This window comes from Sinocyclocheilus anshuiensis, unplaced genomic scaffold, assembly GCF_001515605.1.
Source record: "Sinocyclocheilus anshuiensis isolate Anshui unplaced genomic scaffold, SAMN03320099.WGS_v1.1 scaffold983, whole genome shotgun sequence".
NCBI classification, from domain to species: Eukaryota; Metazoa; Chordata; class Actinopteri; order Cypriniformes; family Cyprinidae; genus Sinocyclocheilus; species Sinocyclocheilus anshuiensis.
Genome location: NW_015546086.1, coordinates 675,638 through 694,554, shown reverse-complemented (window position 1 = coordinate 694,554; position 18,917 = coordinate 675,638). Strand labels below are relative to the sequence as shown.

The 18,917-nt window shown below is 37.2% G+C and overlaps 1 protein-coding gene across 3 annotated transcripts in view; it reads right to left on the bottom strand.

The window, feature by feature from the left end:
* Window positions 1–10,090: 10,090 nt before the first annotated feature.
* Window positions 10,091–18,917, bottom strand: part of LOC107700077 (ADAM metallopeptidase with thrombospondin type 1 motif, 3) — a 129,875-nt gene continuing 121,048 nt past the window's right edge. For 2 of the 3 annotated variants that reach the window (XM_016501593.1, XM_016501594.1), the window contains 3 exons: window positions 16,088–16,295; window positions 14,674–14,791; window positions 10,091–12,554 (listed from right to left, as the gene is read on the bottom strand). In XM_016501593.1, the coding sequence (XP_016357079.1) occupies window positions 12,076–12,554; window positions 14,674–14,791; window positions 16,088–16,295 (805 nt within the window). In that variant the 3' untranslated portion in view covers window positions 10,091–12,075. Of the gene's footprint in view, window positions 12,555–14,673; window positions 14,792–16,087; window positions 16,317–18,917 lie in introns of all 3 variants that reach the window. The other variant, XR_001635517.1, reaches the window with a different exon arrangement.

Genomic DNA, 18,917 nt, shown 5'->3' with positions numbered 1-18,917 from the left:
AAGGGCCTAGATCACATAGAATTTTCAAAACTCACAAGTATTAAAACAGTTTTACGTAGTTTGTGCCTGTTCATCAGCTAAGCCTGCATTTGAATTAAGATGAGACAATGGGTTCAAAACAGCCAAGCAGCAGAACTCTTACGACTCACCATGAGTGAAGATTGCAGATTTCCAAATGCTTAGCATCAAGGGGGTCCTATACCAAACAAACCAACCCCCAAAAAAGCTCTAGTGTGAAGCACTATCAGAGTTAATTTGCCTTAAATGCTTTTCCACCTTCATGCTGAAAGGTTCCAGTTGCATTTCCACTTGAGCATGGTTCAGTAAGATTACTAACCGTTTCCAGTGTGGACTTATCTGCACAGTTAACTATTCCTACTCAACTGTGCTGGTGGAACGCATGTAGTGAGTGATATGATAATGGTTCTCTATAGTACTACTGTATAGTATATAGTTTCTACTGAACCTGCATTATGCTAACTAACTCTAAATATAAATCATATATAATAGAGCCTATCAATATATTCATATAATATTATGCAAATAAATGTCTTTTGTAGCTTGTCTGGAAACTTTTCTCTTTCTATATGATGTGATCATCCTCCATAGTGTACTCGCTCCATTGTTTACCAACAGAATTACAGTGTTGCCCACTCTTGCATCACCAAACATATGTACATTGTAATCCTGATTTCGTAGCACCACAGTGGAAAAAGAAACAGTAACAGTGCCAACTGTTCAGAATCGACACGATTTCCCAAAGAGAAACAGGTTGGAAGAGTTTTCATTATATCCCATCTTCTGATCTAATTCAAAACTCTGCATAAAAAAGTGGACCACTGGAGCACAAAACCAGTCTTAAGTGGCTTGGGTATATTTTTAGCAATAGCCAAAAAAACATTGTATGGGTCAAAATTATAGAATTTTCTTTTATGCCAAAAATCATTAGGATATGAAGAAAATATCATGTATATTATAAACCTACCGTAAATATCATAAACTTACCATAAATATATCAAAACTTAATTTTTGATTAGTAATATGCATTGCTAAGAACGTGATATGGACAACTTTAAAGGCGATTTTCTCAGTAGTTAGATTTTTTTGCACCCTCAGATTACAAATATTGTCCTGTCCTAACAAACCATACATCAATGGAAAGCTTATTTGTTCAGCGTTCAGGATATGTATAATTAAAAAAAAATGGACCCTTATGACTGGTTTTGTGGTCCAGGGTCACAAATAATGCAGTATGTATATGCGTCATCTACTGTAGCTTATGTGGCATGAGAGCCTGAGAAAGAATGAAAACACCTGTCACATGACAACTTTATATTACAGTTTCACTTAAATATTTCAAAGAGATCCCCATGTTAATCCATGGTTCATCAATCCTCTCAAAATTGCAGTTTTTTGTATGTAGTAATACTAAAATATAGTTTTACTAAATAAAGTTGTTAAATGTTTTGTGCATTTTGATTTTCATTTATACAATATGTATACTGATTTTCAGAATACTTACATTACAGATGTAAGTGAGCCCACTGGGAAAAGACGTTTGGTAATAGGAAATGGTTGATTATACACAATCATCAATAATTATGATGTTTTGAACTCAGGGGATCTCTTCTTGGTTCAAAGGTAAATAGGGGAGCACAATCCAGCAGCGGCAGAGCCTTTCATCTCGTTTTCAACAAGAAACTTACAACACCCTCAAAGGTATCACAGCATAGAGGATAGTCTGTTTGATACTCTGGGCCTTTGGAGCACCAATAAGATCTTTCCTAAAGAGGAATTGTGCATATATAAAAGCACTCTACACATACAACTGAGAAGGCTTTTAGGTCTTGTAGTTTTGTATGCTTTAGTACAATTTTCAATGTCGTGAAATGCACTCAAAATCACATGCAAAATTACAGGACAACTTTTGTTTCTTGCCTTTGATTTGTTTTTGTTCCGTCTCCTACTTTCAGTCTGAGCCTTGATAATTGCCACTCTCTCCCATGATCCAATACAGGCAAATTACAGCACTAAAATCCAAAGAATGCCGGGATGACCATCAGCAGTCATTGTCTGATGGATTTGTTATATTGCATTTCATTAATTCAGCAGACTGTGGGTGTTGAAGCAGAAGACACTGAGACACAGACAGCAGGAGTCTGATGTGGTGAATGGGACAGGATGCAACAGAGCAGAGCCTGTTGTGTCTGTCTGAGGATGTTTAATTGGCGGCCATTCTGATCTAAAAGGACGTTTTTATTGCATATGAAAAGAGCAAAATGAATTGAGTCAATATTGAAGGAAATGTGTTTTTAAACTGGATAATAATATACTGGGAATAAAAGGATTCAGGATCTAGTGACTGCCTCATTTTGTGTGATTCACTTTTACTCCCCTGGTACTTATATAACACATCACTCCCCGAATCAAAGGACTGTGGGAGAGAAATGTTACTGAGAGGGATTCTCAATTAGTCTCTTAACTTTTGAGTGCATTAGTTATAGTAATATAATTGGACCTGATTATCATCATGCATCCTATGATTTTCAGCTGTCTTTGGCTATGGCACTGGGATTCCATGTATCAAAATTACAAAAAGAAGATGTTGAGAATTCAAGAGATTGAAATGAAAATTTGTGTGCAAGTCACTCACGGTAACACTGAAAACATGGACAGGCAAGGAAAATGAGAAAGTGAATTTCATATTTACTTCCAAGTCTCCACTGATTACTAGATAATGTATCACTGCTGTACTGATTTAGTGCTGTCAAACTTTGATGCAGTAGGCCTGTATTTGATGAGCTGTACATTTTGCCTTTCAGGCATAACTTTGTGTTAATGTTCAGTTTTAAAGTGCAATTTATCTAGTTTTCTGATGTTTGACCACTATTTCCAGTTTTGCATGCATAAGTTATCCAAAGGCTTTGTTGCTCTTATATCAATGTACTCTCTTGACATTTAGTGACATCCGGCCTGTGACCTAAAAATGAGTTTGACACCCTGGATTTAAATAAGAAAAAAAGGATTCTTCTGTGCATTATGCAGTAGGAAAACTTTGCTCAAGTACCTGGGCTTATCTCTCAACCGCAGACACTCTACTCAGCATTCTCTCACCCTCGCTGAGGAACCACCATTGAATGAGGTACAGCAGAGAGCACAACAGTGTTCAGCAGGCACGTGCACAGATAGGGCTCAACCTGTGCAGAGCACATTGACTGAGTGCAGTGAACTGAAGTTCCACAGCAGAGCAGCTGAACGTCTTGCAAGGGTAAATAAATATCTTCTTGTTTGTATAAGTACAGCGTTGTCTTTACGCAAGAAACACTAGTATGTCTACTGTATAAAGGCTCATGTTTTATGCATTTGAGGTCTGAGACCGGACCTGCGGAGAGAGGGCATTTGCCATCTAAATTAGTCATAGCCAATAGCCTACACTTAAATAGCATTTGCATACAGTAGCATTTCATCTTTTATAAAATGACATTTTGGCCAACGTATTTTACAACAGGAAAAACTGAGCGCCCATATAGCTACAACAAACTTTGTAACCTGTTGATCAAAACGTAATGTGATGCTGCCGTTTTAATGATGGACAAATTGCACATTTGCACACATATTCGCTGGTCAAAAACCCGGCCATAACTGCATTTGAGTTTGACACAAAGCGACTGAGTGTTCCTCGTCAGCTAGGTAAAATATATTTCTAAGAAAATTCTTCTTTGATTTATGATAGCTATCTGCTGATACACTTATTAACATTTAATCATATTATATATGGTCACACTCACGGCATGGTTAATGTTTACGATGTTAATATGAATGTATTTGCTAGCTAGCTAATTTTTGAATGTAGTATTCTATACTCTCCGCTTATCATTAAGATGTGACCAGTTAAAAAAGGGGGGAGGTGCCCTTTTTCAGTTCAGCACATGCCCCTCAAAAGGTCTGTGCACGGCCCTGGTGTTCAGTGCAGGCCCTGGTCAGTGAAGAAACTAGGATGCACAGAACATGGAGAACATGGGTAAGAGATGTGCATGCATTTGCAAAGCTATTGCATGTTCAAAACACATTTACACATATTTTACCTTGTTGTGAGAACACAAGAGAGCTTTTAACACAAGAGATGACAAAATCATTATGGACAGATTGTGTTTACCTTTTTATTGTAATCCCCCCCCCTCTCTACACACTTGATTACTGCAGAACATGAAATGAAAGATGGTTAGAAAACCAGAAACCCACTCAGCAGACCAGCTAAACTCAAATTTCTTAGCTTTTAAATCACTCAAACGTGTATTATATAGAGACAAGGAGAAGAACTGGTGACAATAATTCTAAACTCAATTAATTTGACAATAAAAATATATTGTACTGGACCTTGCAGAGATGCAAGAGAAGCCATCCAAATTAGCTCTAATTTTGACCCCCGTTTCAAATCACAAACTTTTACACAAATATTAGTAGCTTTTACTAGGCACTCGTGCTCACATTGTGAGCACCCATCATTACAGAGATAATACAAACGTTGGTTTAGTTCCCTGAGACGGGGGCTTTGCAGGAATCAGTCCAATACAAGAGGTGTTTATAGACCGTAATTTCACCGATAGTGATTGTTTCAAATCAGCAGCCTTTGTGCAGGATGTCGGTGAATAATAGAAAAATCAATGACAAGTACATCTCACGGCTATAGGCTAAAACATTTCTAGCAAGATATCATGTAACCATATTTGCCTCTTCTTCAGCACATAAAACATCAGTATGTGTTCTCAGAGCTCACCAGGATATTAGATACAGGGCTAAAGATAAAACATGGTGCTGTTAGGTTTTCATTTTGGGTGAGACAAATCTCGTTTTGCCAATTTTCCTCTATCTGAGCTCAGCTATATTTCCAGGCAGCAAGGTTAATAATGTCTTACTGCAGTAGGCAGGTTAAGAAATAAATTCATATGTACTTATACTGTGTGTGCTTGTGTTACATTCATAGAGAGAAGGTGCTACATCATGAAGCTAATATAGACAACACTTCTTAAGAGATATTACATGCTGTGATTGAGCAATCAGAATAGAGAGAGAATATTATATTTAAGAGTAATTTTTGTCAGGCAATAAACGTAAGGATGTCCTTTAATGTACTTGTTTTGCGCACCAGCAAATCTGTCTATAGGTACTACATTTGAATGTGAATTTACTTCAGGACTGTTAAAAAAAAACGTTCTATAGTATGAATATGGGTGTTGGTGTATAAATATGGGTGCCTATGAATGAAATTCGGACTTACTACATATGCCATGTTGTTACTGTCACATGACCTACAAGCGTCAGTTGTGTCGCTTCTATGCCATTCATAAATCCTCTCCCGTGGCCTCATGGGATAGTAAAGTGTCCATCCAATGCGCACTTCAGAATCTGGGCGGCAGAATTAGGTCATCCGGGTACTTTTCGCCTACTGTTTTTCTAATACTATGAATTCGGACATTCTACTTGCCTCACATACTGTTTTTCACCTACTATATAGTAGAGAAGTATGCGATTTCGGGCACAGCATTAGTGTAATGTGTGCTCAGGTTAGTGTCAACCAGTGCTTACAAGAATGTGTTCAGTTTTGATGCCAATTAATTCTTCCTTCCTATTGTCTCATCTCTATGGTGTAGCCTACTTCAAGTTGCCTTCCTTAATGGCTTCTTCTTGAGTTGACAAATGTGACCCTGGACCACAAAAACCAGTCATAAGGGTCAATTTCTCGAAATTGAGATTTATACATCATCTGAAAGCTGAATAAATAAGCTTTCCATTGATGTATGGTTTGTTAGAATGGAACAATATTTGGCTGAGATACAACTACTTAAAAATCTGGAATCTGAGGGTGCAAAAAAATCAAAATACTGAGAAAATCGCCTTTAAAGTTGTCCAAATGAAGATCTTAGCAATGCATACAGGTGCATCTCAATAAATTAGAATGTCGTGGAAAAGTTCATTTATTTCAGTAATTCAACTCAAATTGTGAAACTTCTGTATTAAATAAATTCAATGCACACAGACTGAAGTAGTTTAAGTCTTTGGTTCTTTTAATTGTGATGATTGTGGCTCACAATGAACAAAAACCCACCAATTCACTATCTCAACAAATTAGAATAGTAAATGAACATACTTTCCAGAAGGCCAACAATTCACTAAAAATGTTTTTTTTATTGGTCTTATGAAGTATTTTAATTTGTTGAGATAGTGAATTGGTGGGTTTTTGTTAAATGTGAGCCAAAATCATCACAATTAAAAGAACCAAAGACTTAAACTACTTCAGTCTGTGTGCATTGAATTTATTTAATACACGAGTTTCACAATTTGAGTTGAATTACTGAAATAAATGAACTTTTCCACGACATTCTAATTTACTGAGATGCACCTGCATTACTAATCAAAAATTAAGTTTTGATATATTTACGGCAGGAAATTTACAAAATATCTTCATGGAACATGATCTTTACTTAATATCCTAATGATTTTTGGCATAAAATAAAAATCGATAATTTTGACCCATACAATGTTTTATTTGGCTATTGCTAAAAATATAACCCAGCGACTTAAGACTGGTTTTGTGGTCCAGGGTCACAAATGGGCAGATGTCATGCATTCCATACTAAAGTATTTTTTTCTGGATGGATTTCCTTGTGCTTTGAGGTACATTCAATGCACTTACATTTCATTACATTTAAGGAATGTAGCAGACGTTCTTCCAGAGTGACAAAAAGTCCATTAAATGTCATGTGAGAGACCACTCTGTCAAAAGATGGTGGGCAATTATTGGAAAAAAAAAAAAGGTTACTTAAAAGGGGAAATTTCTTAACATTTGAGTGCGAGGACAGCAAAGTGGTGAACCTAGTAATGGGGTTGATGTTAGTGTGAGGAGTGAGATGGCAAATTGTGATAGTTAAATGGTTGAGTCGTCCTGAATTCCAGTCCTTTTGGGAAGGTCCTTCCCATGAGTCTGGATTAATTTCAAAGAGTCTGGGTAATTACAATGGGAAAGTTTATATTTCTTAAAATATTTTTCACTTCCCGACACAGACAAGAAACATTTTAGCGCTATAAAACAAAATGAAGATGAAATGCACTAAGTTTGATTATTTGGGGAAGATCAACCAATCTGCAGTAGTAGTCATGATGGGAGGCCTGATCAAGAGCGAGTTGTCAAAGCAAGAGCATGGTTAGGTAGCTTCTGAAAAATGGTCTTCTAGAGGCAGAATAGCTTGTCAAACATACAACAGTGTTGGACAAGCTACTCAAAAAATTTGTAGTATAAATTGCTTGCATTCCTCATCTGCTATCTTTTACATTATTTAAAAAAAAGCACTGTAGGCTATAAAAAAATTAATCAATAAAAAGAATAGTAAAAAATTAACTTAAAGAATAGATTTGTTTTACGCTGCCTTTATGACCTTTTTGGATCTTTAAAATTTTGGTTACCTGGACTTTTGATGGAGGAACAGAAACCTCTCAGGTTTCATTTAATTTGTGTTTTGAGGTTTAGCCAGAGTCCTCAGGGTTTGGAATGACATGATGGGGAGTAAATACAATTTAAATAAAATAAAATACATTTTTGGGTGAACAATGCTTCAGAGGTTGCTTTTGTCCAGTGGATTGTGCAATATTTTACTCATACTGATTTTATTAAGAATGTCTATGACGAGTGGCGCAGGTGTCACTCATTTATTCCAACATCCTCACTCCGCTCCCACGGCTCTCTGCCCCTCTCCACTCGTCACAATGTCCTTTTATGTAATTTATGATCTTAGTGATCTTTAAATACCATTCAGAAAATAATGAATGTCCTGATGTTTGGTACATTAGTCTGAATGGGTCTTTAAAGGGGTCATCGGATGCGACATGCACTTTTACAAGCTATTTGAACTGAAATGTGTGTTGGCAGTGTAGGGCTGTGCAAAAAATCGAATGAGATTTTCATGCGCATCTCGTCAGTAAAGCTGCTTCTGGTGATTAGTAGTAAATCTCCAGCACGTGCTTTCAGATGGAGCGGCATTTACTACACAGAGCCGTAGATCACTGACAAGCTACACAAAATCTGTAAAATACTGACGAGATTCGCATGAAAATCGCATTCGATTTTTTGCCCAGCCCTATGGCAGTGTGTACACAACCACCCTATATTGATAAAGATCCACCCATTAAATCTAATTAAACTCTAATTTTATCTAATAAAATCTAATTTTATCTCAGTAAATCATTTCCCCTTTCTCAAATCTAGCTGATCTCAGATGACGTCACACAGACAGGCCCCTCCCACGATTGTTTGATTTACACTAGCGGCTGCACAAATAGCATATACAATAACCCTGTAGCAGATCTATGCAGGTGGAGCTGGGGAAGGTGGAGGGTTTCTGAAGCACGCTGCAACTGCTACGGCGAGCACTAGCCAAGTATTTAAATGTTGAGCAGAAAGTTCATTGGCTGCTGATACAAAAAGAACCAATCAGCCGGGCCATGTGATGATGTCATTAGGTCAGATTGAGTTAGACCTATCGAACTGCGCCATCTAGAGTTTCATGCCAGAACTCTGTATTTCTCAATTCCCCTTTCTCAAATTGAGCCGTTCTCAGATGCCTGTCTGTGTGACGTCACACAGACCAAGGCCCTCCCACGATAGTTTGATTGACAGTAGTGTTTCAGCACAGACTGGACTGGTGTCTTATCTTAGACCCGCCCTGAGTGAGCTGTCATCAGTCCACCATTACTTCACCGCCGGAGCAGATGTAGGCACGAATGACTCCTAAGCGATTGAGGTGTTCTGTTGTTGGATGTAATAATGAACATAGCAGTCATCCTTTACTCCCGACATCTGAGCCACTGAAGACGCAGTGGATTACATTTGTTTCTGAAGGGAATGCTCCCCCGATCCACCTAAATGTGTCTATCTTCGTGGGAATCAAATCGCCTTTCCTAATAACGTGCTAGTTAGCAAGTTTCATGATGAATGCGGCTAAAGTTTACCGTCTCTCAGAGAGCAGCTCGGAAGTGAGGGGCAGGGCGAGCAGAGCTCATTAAATCGCGGGAGCGAAACACATATTGCAGGAGCAGGCAGCAATGGTCAGAAATTCAGCGGGAGCAGGATAAAGAAAACAGCCGAATCCTGGACATTTTGGGCGATTTAGAAATCCTGGCCGGACGCATTTTTTTAGGTCCAAAAAGAGGACATGTCCAGGGAAAAGATGACATATGGTCACCCATGCTAGCTAGCAAGTTTCACGATGAATGCAGCTAAAGTTTACCGTCTCTCAGAAAGCGGCTCGGAAGAGAGGGGTGGGGTGAGCAGAGCTCATTTGCATTTAAAGCGGCATGCAAGAAAACAGCTTGCTCTGAAAAGATCTGTTTTTGACGGGGTAAATACGGTGTTGTTTTACACTACCATTTAGAAATTTTAACCTAACTACACAGACTTTTCATTAAGACCCTAAAGAATCATATCAACTTGTGGAAAATTGGCATTCGATGACCCCTTTAAAGAAATTAGAGCCTTTCATAATATATTAACAATTTTGAGCCTGAAGGTATGGTGAGCTGGAAAATGAGTTGGCAGCCCAGATTATACTTTTATGTGAACATCATATACAGCACCAGGGAAGCGCTCTGAAGCAATTTAATGTTGTAAGAAAATGTTCGGCCTAAGCGAAATTATTGGCTTTAACTAAAAACTCTATGTTAGCATCCACTGTGAGAGAACAAAATAAATTTCAATCAAGAGCAATTTCAGTGCATTTGGTTTTGTGAAGAGAACAAGGGTGCAAACTAAAAACAAACAAACAAAAAAACCCAGATCAAACAAACTCAGAAGCACACATATCCCAGCATACATTTGATTTTAGGATTTATTAAACACATTGCCAAACATATTTTCAGTCCTTTTTTTTTAAGCTTAGGATTTAAAACAGATTAATTTTTTTTACTGTAAAGAGTCTTGTAAGGGCTTAGTAGCGAAAAGGGGAAAATATAAGTTCATCTTTAATGAAAATAAATAAAGCAAACCTAAAAAATTACACTCAAGAGACAGCGTGGTATTTTTACTTTCTTTATTGCTATGTGCTCCCAATACAACAAACAGCCTCAGTAGTGTACACTTCCATTACAACTAACAAAAGTACAAATTAAAACAAAAAGAAATGACCGCAAGCGGTTAGCAACTGAAAGTGTCAGTGTAAGCCAGAACAACAATTAACACTTGGAATATTGAGGATAAACACGCTTTATACTTTATGTTGGGTGTCTGTCTGTGGCTTAGGGATTGTCAATTTAACTTCAACTATCTCGCATTCCTTAGGGTCTCCGAAAGCTTGTCGATAATATTAGCAACACATTGTTTATTATCAGAAAGTGAACAACGATAAAATGAAAGCTTTTTTGTGATGCACACACCGTTCACCTTAGCTTTCATCGGATGAATGATGTTCAAAGACAACTGCTACTGATCTGTATGCAGATATGGCTATTGTCTAATCTAGAGGATCAAAATATATCACTATAATTTAGCATTTTTTCTGTTAAAGCTACAAATTAACTGTAAAAGCAGCTTTGTGCAGTATAAGGGGATTTGTGGGTAAAGGACAAAATGAATCACTGTAAATGACAGCTTTGTTTAAGATTTTCTCTACAATATTTCTATTCTAAAATGGCTGTGAAACAGCTTTCCCTTATTATAACATCTCAAAAGCGGAGCATGTGTCTTATTTTATCTAAAAAGGCAGTTAAAACAACAACAATAAGGCTATTCATACGTCTACTTTTGTTTCTGTGTTTACTTTTGTGAGCTACTTTTACTACTTGATGGGAGTCTGTGTTTTTGGTCTGAAGTAACAGATAATGTTGCACAAAAAACATGATGTTGAACTTTAAATCTTAATAAAGTTCTCAATGGTATATACAATAACTTTACAGTGGCACACAGGTGAACGTGTGTGTACAGTTATGAACAGCTGTACTCCACTGATATACTAACTGGTTTCCTTGGTATTGCAGTCAGATGCATTGTGGTTGAGATATAATCCTTGATTATAAAAATAAATAGCTTTCCTCTCCCTCAAGTGAGATATCTTGTGCAGTGTAATATCTCCAGAAAGTCCAGCTTTACTCCTTCAAATCCCAGCTCAAATATCCAATTAATCTCACAATGTATAAGACGCGGTCTCCTACATCATGGTGAAGCTGCTTGACATGATGTTTACGTTCAATGCTGTCGTTGGCTAAACAAACTTCTGGCTGCAAATGTGAACTCATAACACAAAATAAGGGAAATCTAAGAGGCAAGTGTCAAAGAAAATCCTCAACATCATGGGGAAATGAGGAAAACCAAAAACCTGACAGTTTTCACAGTCTTTGAGAATTCATTTGATCGATGACTTGCTGAGAGGCTGATTCATGAATGAAATACTTTCTAATTAAAAGTAGATCTTTTATGGCTATTTTAATTTCACTGATGTTTGTTCCTGGGGCTCACATGGTTTTGGAATATATATTCTTCAGTGCTGAACTCATGGCTGATTTCCTAACATATTATTAAAGTGTTCTTAATATAAAAAGCACCAATAATGCTCCTGAATCTCTTATTTTAAAAATCCTCATTATGTATAAAATAATACTGACATTTCCCATATACAGTATTTACAGGAACGTTCATAAATATGAACTGGTCAAACATGTTTGGACCTGGTAAAAATAATACTTTAAAGATTGTGAAGTTTGATACAACTACAATCATTTCCTCACGAGTACCACCGGCGTCTCTTCGTATAGGCGCACCAAACCCCCATAGACCAGACTGCTGAGAGGATCATCATAAGAATTTCTTTGGCACGTTCCCCATCACAACAGTGTGTGATTGACAAGTGTGTTTTAAAAAACAAATACTGCTGGCGGGGGAATTGAGAACATTTGAAAGTGAACCAGCACTATACTCTCTCTTGCTTTTAAATATCTTGAGGAGGATGTGAAGGGAAAGATGAACGTTAAAGGTCTATGTCTACAACAAACAAATAAGAGAGAGTCCAGAGGAAGAAAGAGACAAACTAGCCTTCATCTCTCCACCTCGGATGATGCTGTCGGCCACTGACTCTCTTGGAAACTTTCCAGCTGCCATGGTGCATCTTTAGCGGCGTCCTTGTTCCACGAGCTATGGATCGTCATTGCAGGCAGATTCCTCGCACCGGGTTTCAGATGCTTTTGAGTCTTGCTGTTCTCGGTATTGGATTTGCGAGGCGGGGGAGTGGCGGTCTGCTTGGCAAATTGGCCTTGTGACGAGGATCCCCGCTGGTGCTGCTGAGGGACTTTCAGAGTTCCATTTACAGAGGCTGAGAGTGTCTCCAGAATTTGGGAGGCTGAACTGAAGCGAAGTTCCTCCTCCGTCTTAAAAGCTTCATGCAGAAGAGGAGCAAAAGTGCCACTTCGCTTACTGCAGGATTCACAGCAGAGCTTGTTGTAACCTGGTATCGGGCAATAACGAGCCAGAACCTCCATCTGACAGAATATGGACTTGTCTCCTCCGCATGGCTCATCTGTCAGAGAAGCAGAAGGCTTTTTATTTTTTACATTTTATTTCTCACACTTTTCCACATTTCAGCTTTTTTGAATACTCAGGGTCTTTATGTCATCAATATTGCCAAACACTGAAGAAACAATGTCTCTTTACATGCAGTAAAATAGACTGTCCATGCACAACTATGACAGTATTTCACCTAATAATTTTGACCACAACGGGAGTTCACCCAATAGTTCAATCATGCCATTCCAAATTAATATGACTTTCTTCCTTTTGTGAAACACAAAGGGCATTTTTTTCAACATTATCCTGGCCGTTCTTTGTGTTACGTCTGACGTTAGATTCCTCAGATGCCAAAAGCAAACAAATGATGCTAATATACACTATGAAAAATCATTTGGCCAGACAGTTATTCTTTTCTGAATCATTAAAATATATGTGTTGAATACATGCTGTTTTTATACAGTACATATTTTTTTCTTTTTTTAAATCTTTTTTTTTTGTTCAGATAAAAATCTGTTGATTTTGATATTTGATTATCACACAAATAGTGCAGAACCTTATTTCTTATTTTTTTCTGAAGCATTTCTTCATAAATTGCTTTTTACATTTTTCAAATTTTGTTTATTTTAATGTTTAAATTAGACTTTGAATAACAGATTTACAGTGTAACCCTACTGAACACCATTGTATGTGTGTGAACGCTCATCTGTAGACTAGCACAGGTTAATTCTCACACATAGTATTCATAGCTCCTAACCAGCTGTGTGACTATGAGGAAATTGTATGTCGGAATGCAGTTTTCCCTATTGTTCGTGTACCAGTGATTATCGCTCTGGTCTACAGGTTTAGAACGACACGAAGGTGAGTAAATGTTGACCGAATTTTTGGGTGAAATTTCCCTCTAGTGTCCATAATTAGTGAAAATCAGTGGCGTAAACGTTGTAACTGTAGATTACATTGTGACACTTATGTGTGGCTCACTCGGACTTGCATCATTTCCTGATCCCCTCAGCTATACTTTATTATTCTGCTCTCCCCTCACTGTTCTAATCAAATCAAAACAAAACAAAAGAAAAAGCCCACAACAAATGCAGCAGTCATGAGGTCTTTCAATTAATGTAAGTCATAAAAAGAGCCATTCCAGTTGAAGCTGGTTTATAGCTTGCTGTCACCAGATGAAGCACAAACGAGTTTTTCTTTTAGAATTGAAAAGAAGCTAAATGCCTCCAACTCCCTAAGGAGTCCTGCTTCATACTGTACGCAGCTGAAAAGTTAAGCAGTGTGCCGCAAGAGTGCCATTTGTAAAGGGTAGGTGTTTTGTTAACCTTCCACTGAGATGGATGTCATCCAGGTGCGGGTAAAGCCATTAAAGAGGAATTAGAGGAAGCATCATGCAAGCAGATATAAAGAAATTGCTATTCATAGTGATGTCTGCTGTGTTCTAACAAACAAGGCTGACCAGCTGAGCTTTAGCAATAAAAGATTGGAGGAAAATTCTCGAAAGCAGTGAGTTCTCTTGAATAAAGTTAGGCTTTCTTGTTTGCAAAGAAACTGTGATTTTTCTGTGCTGTAGGCACTACACATCACAGCAGTAAAACATGTTGCATTAATCACGAAGATAAATGTACAATTTCTAGCTCATGGGGTTCGGAAATGCGACTGGTTTTGGGAAGAAATGTTGAAAGAGTACATTTATGAATATGAAACACTGCCAAAACCTCATGTTCATTTCCAGCTTGTAGGCATTATGTGATCTAATTAATAGCTTTCTCATACGTAATGCGTGACTAAATAAAAGTTCTCAACAGACAACTGAGACAAGGTAAACAAGCTTCTCCACAGAGCAGTTGAGAAGTTCACAGACCACAAAAGCATTCTGGGAAACTGACTGTGGTTAAGAGCACCATGAATAATGTCATCAATGCAGATGAATTTGTGCATTGTGCTATATTTTCCATTCTCTTTCAATAGACTTATTTTTGTTGAATGAACAACATGAACAGATCAGCCGTTCCAAGACTCCATAAAATCGCTTGATGAGTGCAGACTGTTGTCCCTGTGTTGCTCTCTGTTTAAACCAATTCTCTGCTTTGGCTTTCAGAGTTTGCAGTGGCGTGTCTGTGTTGTCTTACCATGGCAGGGTCCTGGCCTGCAGGGTCTGTGCGACTCAGGCTTCTCACCGGTGCATTGATCTCCAATGCGACATGTGACCAGACGTCGTGCCACACCCTCTCCACAGGACACCGAGCACTGAGAGATAAGAAAGAAGTTGAGGAGAACCTACAAACTACAGAAAAATACATATGGCTTCAAACATCTAACACTGTGTCCTAAACAAGCACAATGCGATTTGTTTACCCAAGACACAATCGCAGTCAGACAGAAGATATTTGATGTTCAATGTACAGTTATGAGGAGCAGAACTTTAGCCCAATGAGATGTCAATGTAATCGGGGCTACAGAGAGTGACACTGCAGAAACAGAAACCAGGGGCCTGCAGGCCAAAGTTGACCAGTGATGACCTTTTTTTTATTATTTTATTAATCAAATTTCATTTTTATAACATAATTTTTAATATAATACAGTTGAATATAAAGCAAGATTTATATTTGGCCCAAGGCCCTCAATCAAGTTTGATTTCTGGCTCTTCTTAGTAAAAGGTTTGGGATCTTCTGATCTAGTGTATGAATTTTATGAAGTTATTTTGCATCAGATTCTGATAGCTTCTCCCCTTCCCGTATGTAAGAAAAGCTGTGACAATTAAGTACATGAAGTTTCCAACAAACTTTTTTTTTCGGTTAATTAAGTGCTTTTATTTGAAGTGCCATTTGTCTTTTTGGAATTTTCAGTGTGAACACACTATTTATACTACAAACTGGCATAGAGTGCATGAGTATGCATATTGGTATGCACCTAATGTCCAGTTTATGAGTTTACAGTCAGCCTAATCAATGACTCATTGTTCATTGACAGAGCTTGCTGTTGAATCCGTTTGCTTGGGTTCAAAATCAATACCACATAGACTGATTCAACAGAGGATTACACCGACCTGCAGCGTACTGGCTTGAGCTTGATATCTCTGCATAATATTTAAAATCTTCAAAAGTCTTCTGGCAATGAAACACTCAAAGCCTGGATTTTAGCTTCAAATACTGACATAGCTGGGTAATGAGGTTACTGTCATGAAACTCTCTTGGTGAATCAAAATCATTATTGATTTAAAATCAATGGAAATGTCAGGACTCGCTTAGACATGTGAAAGAATGGTTCTAATTTCAAGGTAAAAAGTACAAACTAAAAGGAAATAAGTCCTAATTTGTTTATTTTCTTGACACTCTAAAAAACAAAACACAAAAATCCTAGGATGTATTTTTTAGTTTCACAAAGATTTCAAGCCCAATTACACTGAAAATTGCTTGCAGATAATATCAAAATAGAACTGAACCAATCGTCTCACTTTCCCAATATGCTACTCTCAAAAACCTTGACAGCTAACGCTTTTGTATTCATAGCAACAAAACATCATGTGACCTGAGAAAAACATACCTCTGACCAGGCCTCGGTTCCCCATTGGGCAGGGCAGGGCACTCTGTTACATGGCCTCCTGATCTCAGGCTTTTCCCCGCTGCAGTACTTGCTGTGGATGGAGCGGTTTGTGCCTTCATGAAGGAACTGGACACAGCGCACGGTGCGGATTTGGTATCCCAAGCTCCCACAGATTTTAGTACAATGTTCCCACTCCTCTGTGATCCATCTGTCAGAAGACAAATGAAATCTGCTTGCTAAGTTGTGATGTATCGAATAGTGTTTCCATGTCCAAACCTCTACTTAGTTTCAAATGAGAATACCATCTCAACAGCTGTATATGAGTGCTATTCGTTTATACCACACCTTTAAAGGGATAGTTCAACCAAAAATTCAAATTCTGTCATCATTTACTCACCCTCAAGTTGTTTCAAACCTGTTTGAGTTTTGAGTAAATGATGACAGAATCATTACTGGGTGAATTATCACTTTAAGCTAATCAGCAGACAAATCATTATCACAAACTAATTTATTTTTATTTATTTATTTATTCTTTCTTTCTTTTTTTTTTTATTAAACTAGGTCTATTCTCTTCACAGTGGTAATCTCGTTTTTTTTAAATGACATTGAAACGAAAATGATAAACCATGAATTTGTAAAGAAATATATAAATACATATGCTGACTACATTCAAAATGTTAATCATTCTGATTCTAAAAAAATTCTCTACAGTTTTCAATTATCCTTATCTATCTGACTAGTGTTACCATTCACAGGTCGGTCCCATTATTTCATGACTATAAAACCGCACACCACATTTCCTGCTTAAACAGCAGGAGCTTCCATTCATTATTTCTTTGACAGACCAGCTGCTAACAAATCTGTGTAGAATAAAATGAATCAGATGGTTCATTTAGCACTCAGAATGTGATCAGAGAAATGTAAACGCTTGGCATGGTGAATTAAAAGTGGGACGCATCTGCAGCTCTTTCATAAACCTCAAGACCAATCTTACAACTAAGAATAAATCATAATAGATATTTTGAGAAATGTATCAGTGGCTTTTTTGTCCACACAACTACACTCTAAAAAACGTTGGGTTATTTACTGTACCCAATATCTGGGTTAAACATGTTGGGTCGTTTTGTTGGGTTATTCCTATGTTTATTGGGTTATTTCTTTAACAACACAACCAGTTGGGTTAAAATGTTAAATTCCAACAGTCGATAGGTGCAAATGGGGCTGCGACAGATGACACAGTGGTAATAATATGTGCGTTATGTTGCTTTTTTGTAACAAAGTGTCTTTAAGCCCTGACAGTAAGATTGCTGTTTTTTCTACGAGTATGTTTACATCTCCCGTCGACTGATATTCTGTACCCAATATCTGGGTTAAACATGTTGGGTCGTTTTGTTGGGTTATTCCTATGTTTATTGGGTTATTTCTATAACAACACAACCAGTTGGGTTAAAATTTTAAATTCCAACGGTCGATCGGTGCAACTGAGACAGATGACACAGTGGTAATAATATGTGTGCGTTATGTTGCTTTTTGTAACAAAGTGTCTTTAAGCCCTGACAGTAATATTGCTGTTTTTCGTACGAGTATGTTTACATCTCCTCTGTCGACTGATATTTTATAATCCGTTAAAAATCCGTTATCTGCACTCTTGACTTGACAGGAGCGCTTTGAAGCCGATCAATTTCAAACCTATAAAAAACGGTTTCCTTCCTTTTTCAGTTTGTCTCGACAGTTTTGGGGTAAATTTTACATGTATTTCAGATATTTGGCCGACGCGCTCGTCTTGAAGACCCACCGGAGCCTCTTCATCCGGTGTCACGTCCACTCTGAGTGAAGGTATGTCGCCTTTTTATTCAAAACTACATGTCCTTTCGTCTGAAAACTACAGTGTAAAATTAAAACACTACGAACCACAGAAATGAAACGTTTTATCTCTGGAAAGTTGCTGGTTACCAGAGCAGTCATGTAGTGATTATTTTTTACCGACAGAGGCCGCTGCGAGCTACACTGATTATTACATGCGCCGCTACTTCAGCCACGAAGAACTGAACATGGAGAGAGCGGAGCATTATTATCATCAGTTATCAAAAACACCATTATCGGTTTCAAGGTATAGTCACATAATAACTGTTCTTAAATTAAATTAATACTGTTTGTATTATATAATAGGGTCTGAACAGGATGCTGGATTTACACAGTTTCTAAAATTAATGAAAGTTCCACTGTCAAAACCCCATACACGTCTTAACTATACCACTTGGGTGAAAGTACACCCTGATATGGATAAATGATAATACAACTAAATAATTGGACATACAACAATTACATTTTCAGAATTTAATTACATTTTATGCTCAAAAAGAGGCTTAAATGCAAAATAATAAGGCTAATTAAAGATCCATTTCCAAAAGCACAAACATATAATCACATTTGAAAAGTTAAAAAAGTTTGTATTGTGTATATACACTGTACCTAACAGTTTGTGAAAATGAAAATATCAAGGACACTAAAAAAATGTTTAAAATATTTAAGTAGTTGATGTTTATTTTTGTAGTGTTTATGTGAAGTCATAATCTTGTTAGAATGTAGTACTGTTTTGATTTATGTTTAATAATTTTCATAGTATGATTTTTGGTGTACTGTATTAAAACTAGTTAGTTAATTAGAACAATATATGAAACCCACAACACCATTAAAAAAATGTATGTCTCTGTTAACTCTGTTTCAATTGATAAATAATAAGAAGTGAGATTTTAATTATATTGAAGTAGGAAATGTTGTCTTATGTTTGAATTTAACTGTTCCTGTTCTTTGTTAATTTTAGATTGCT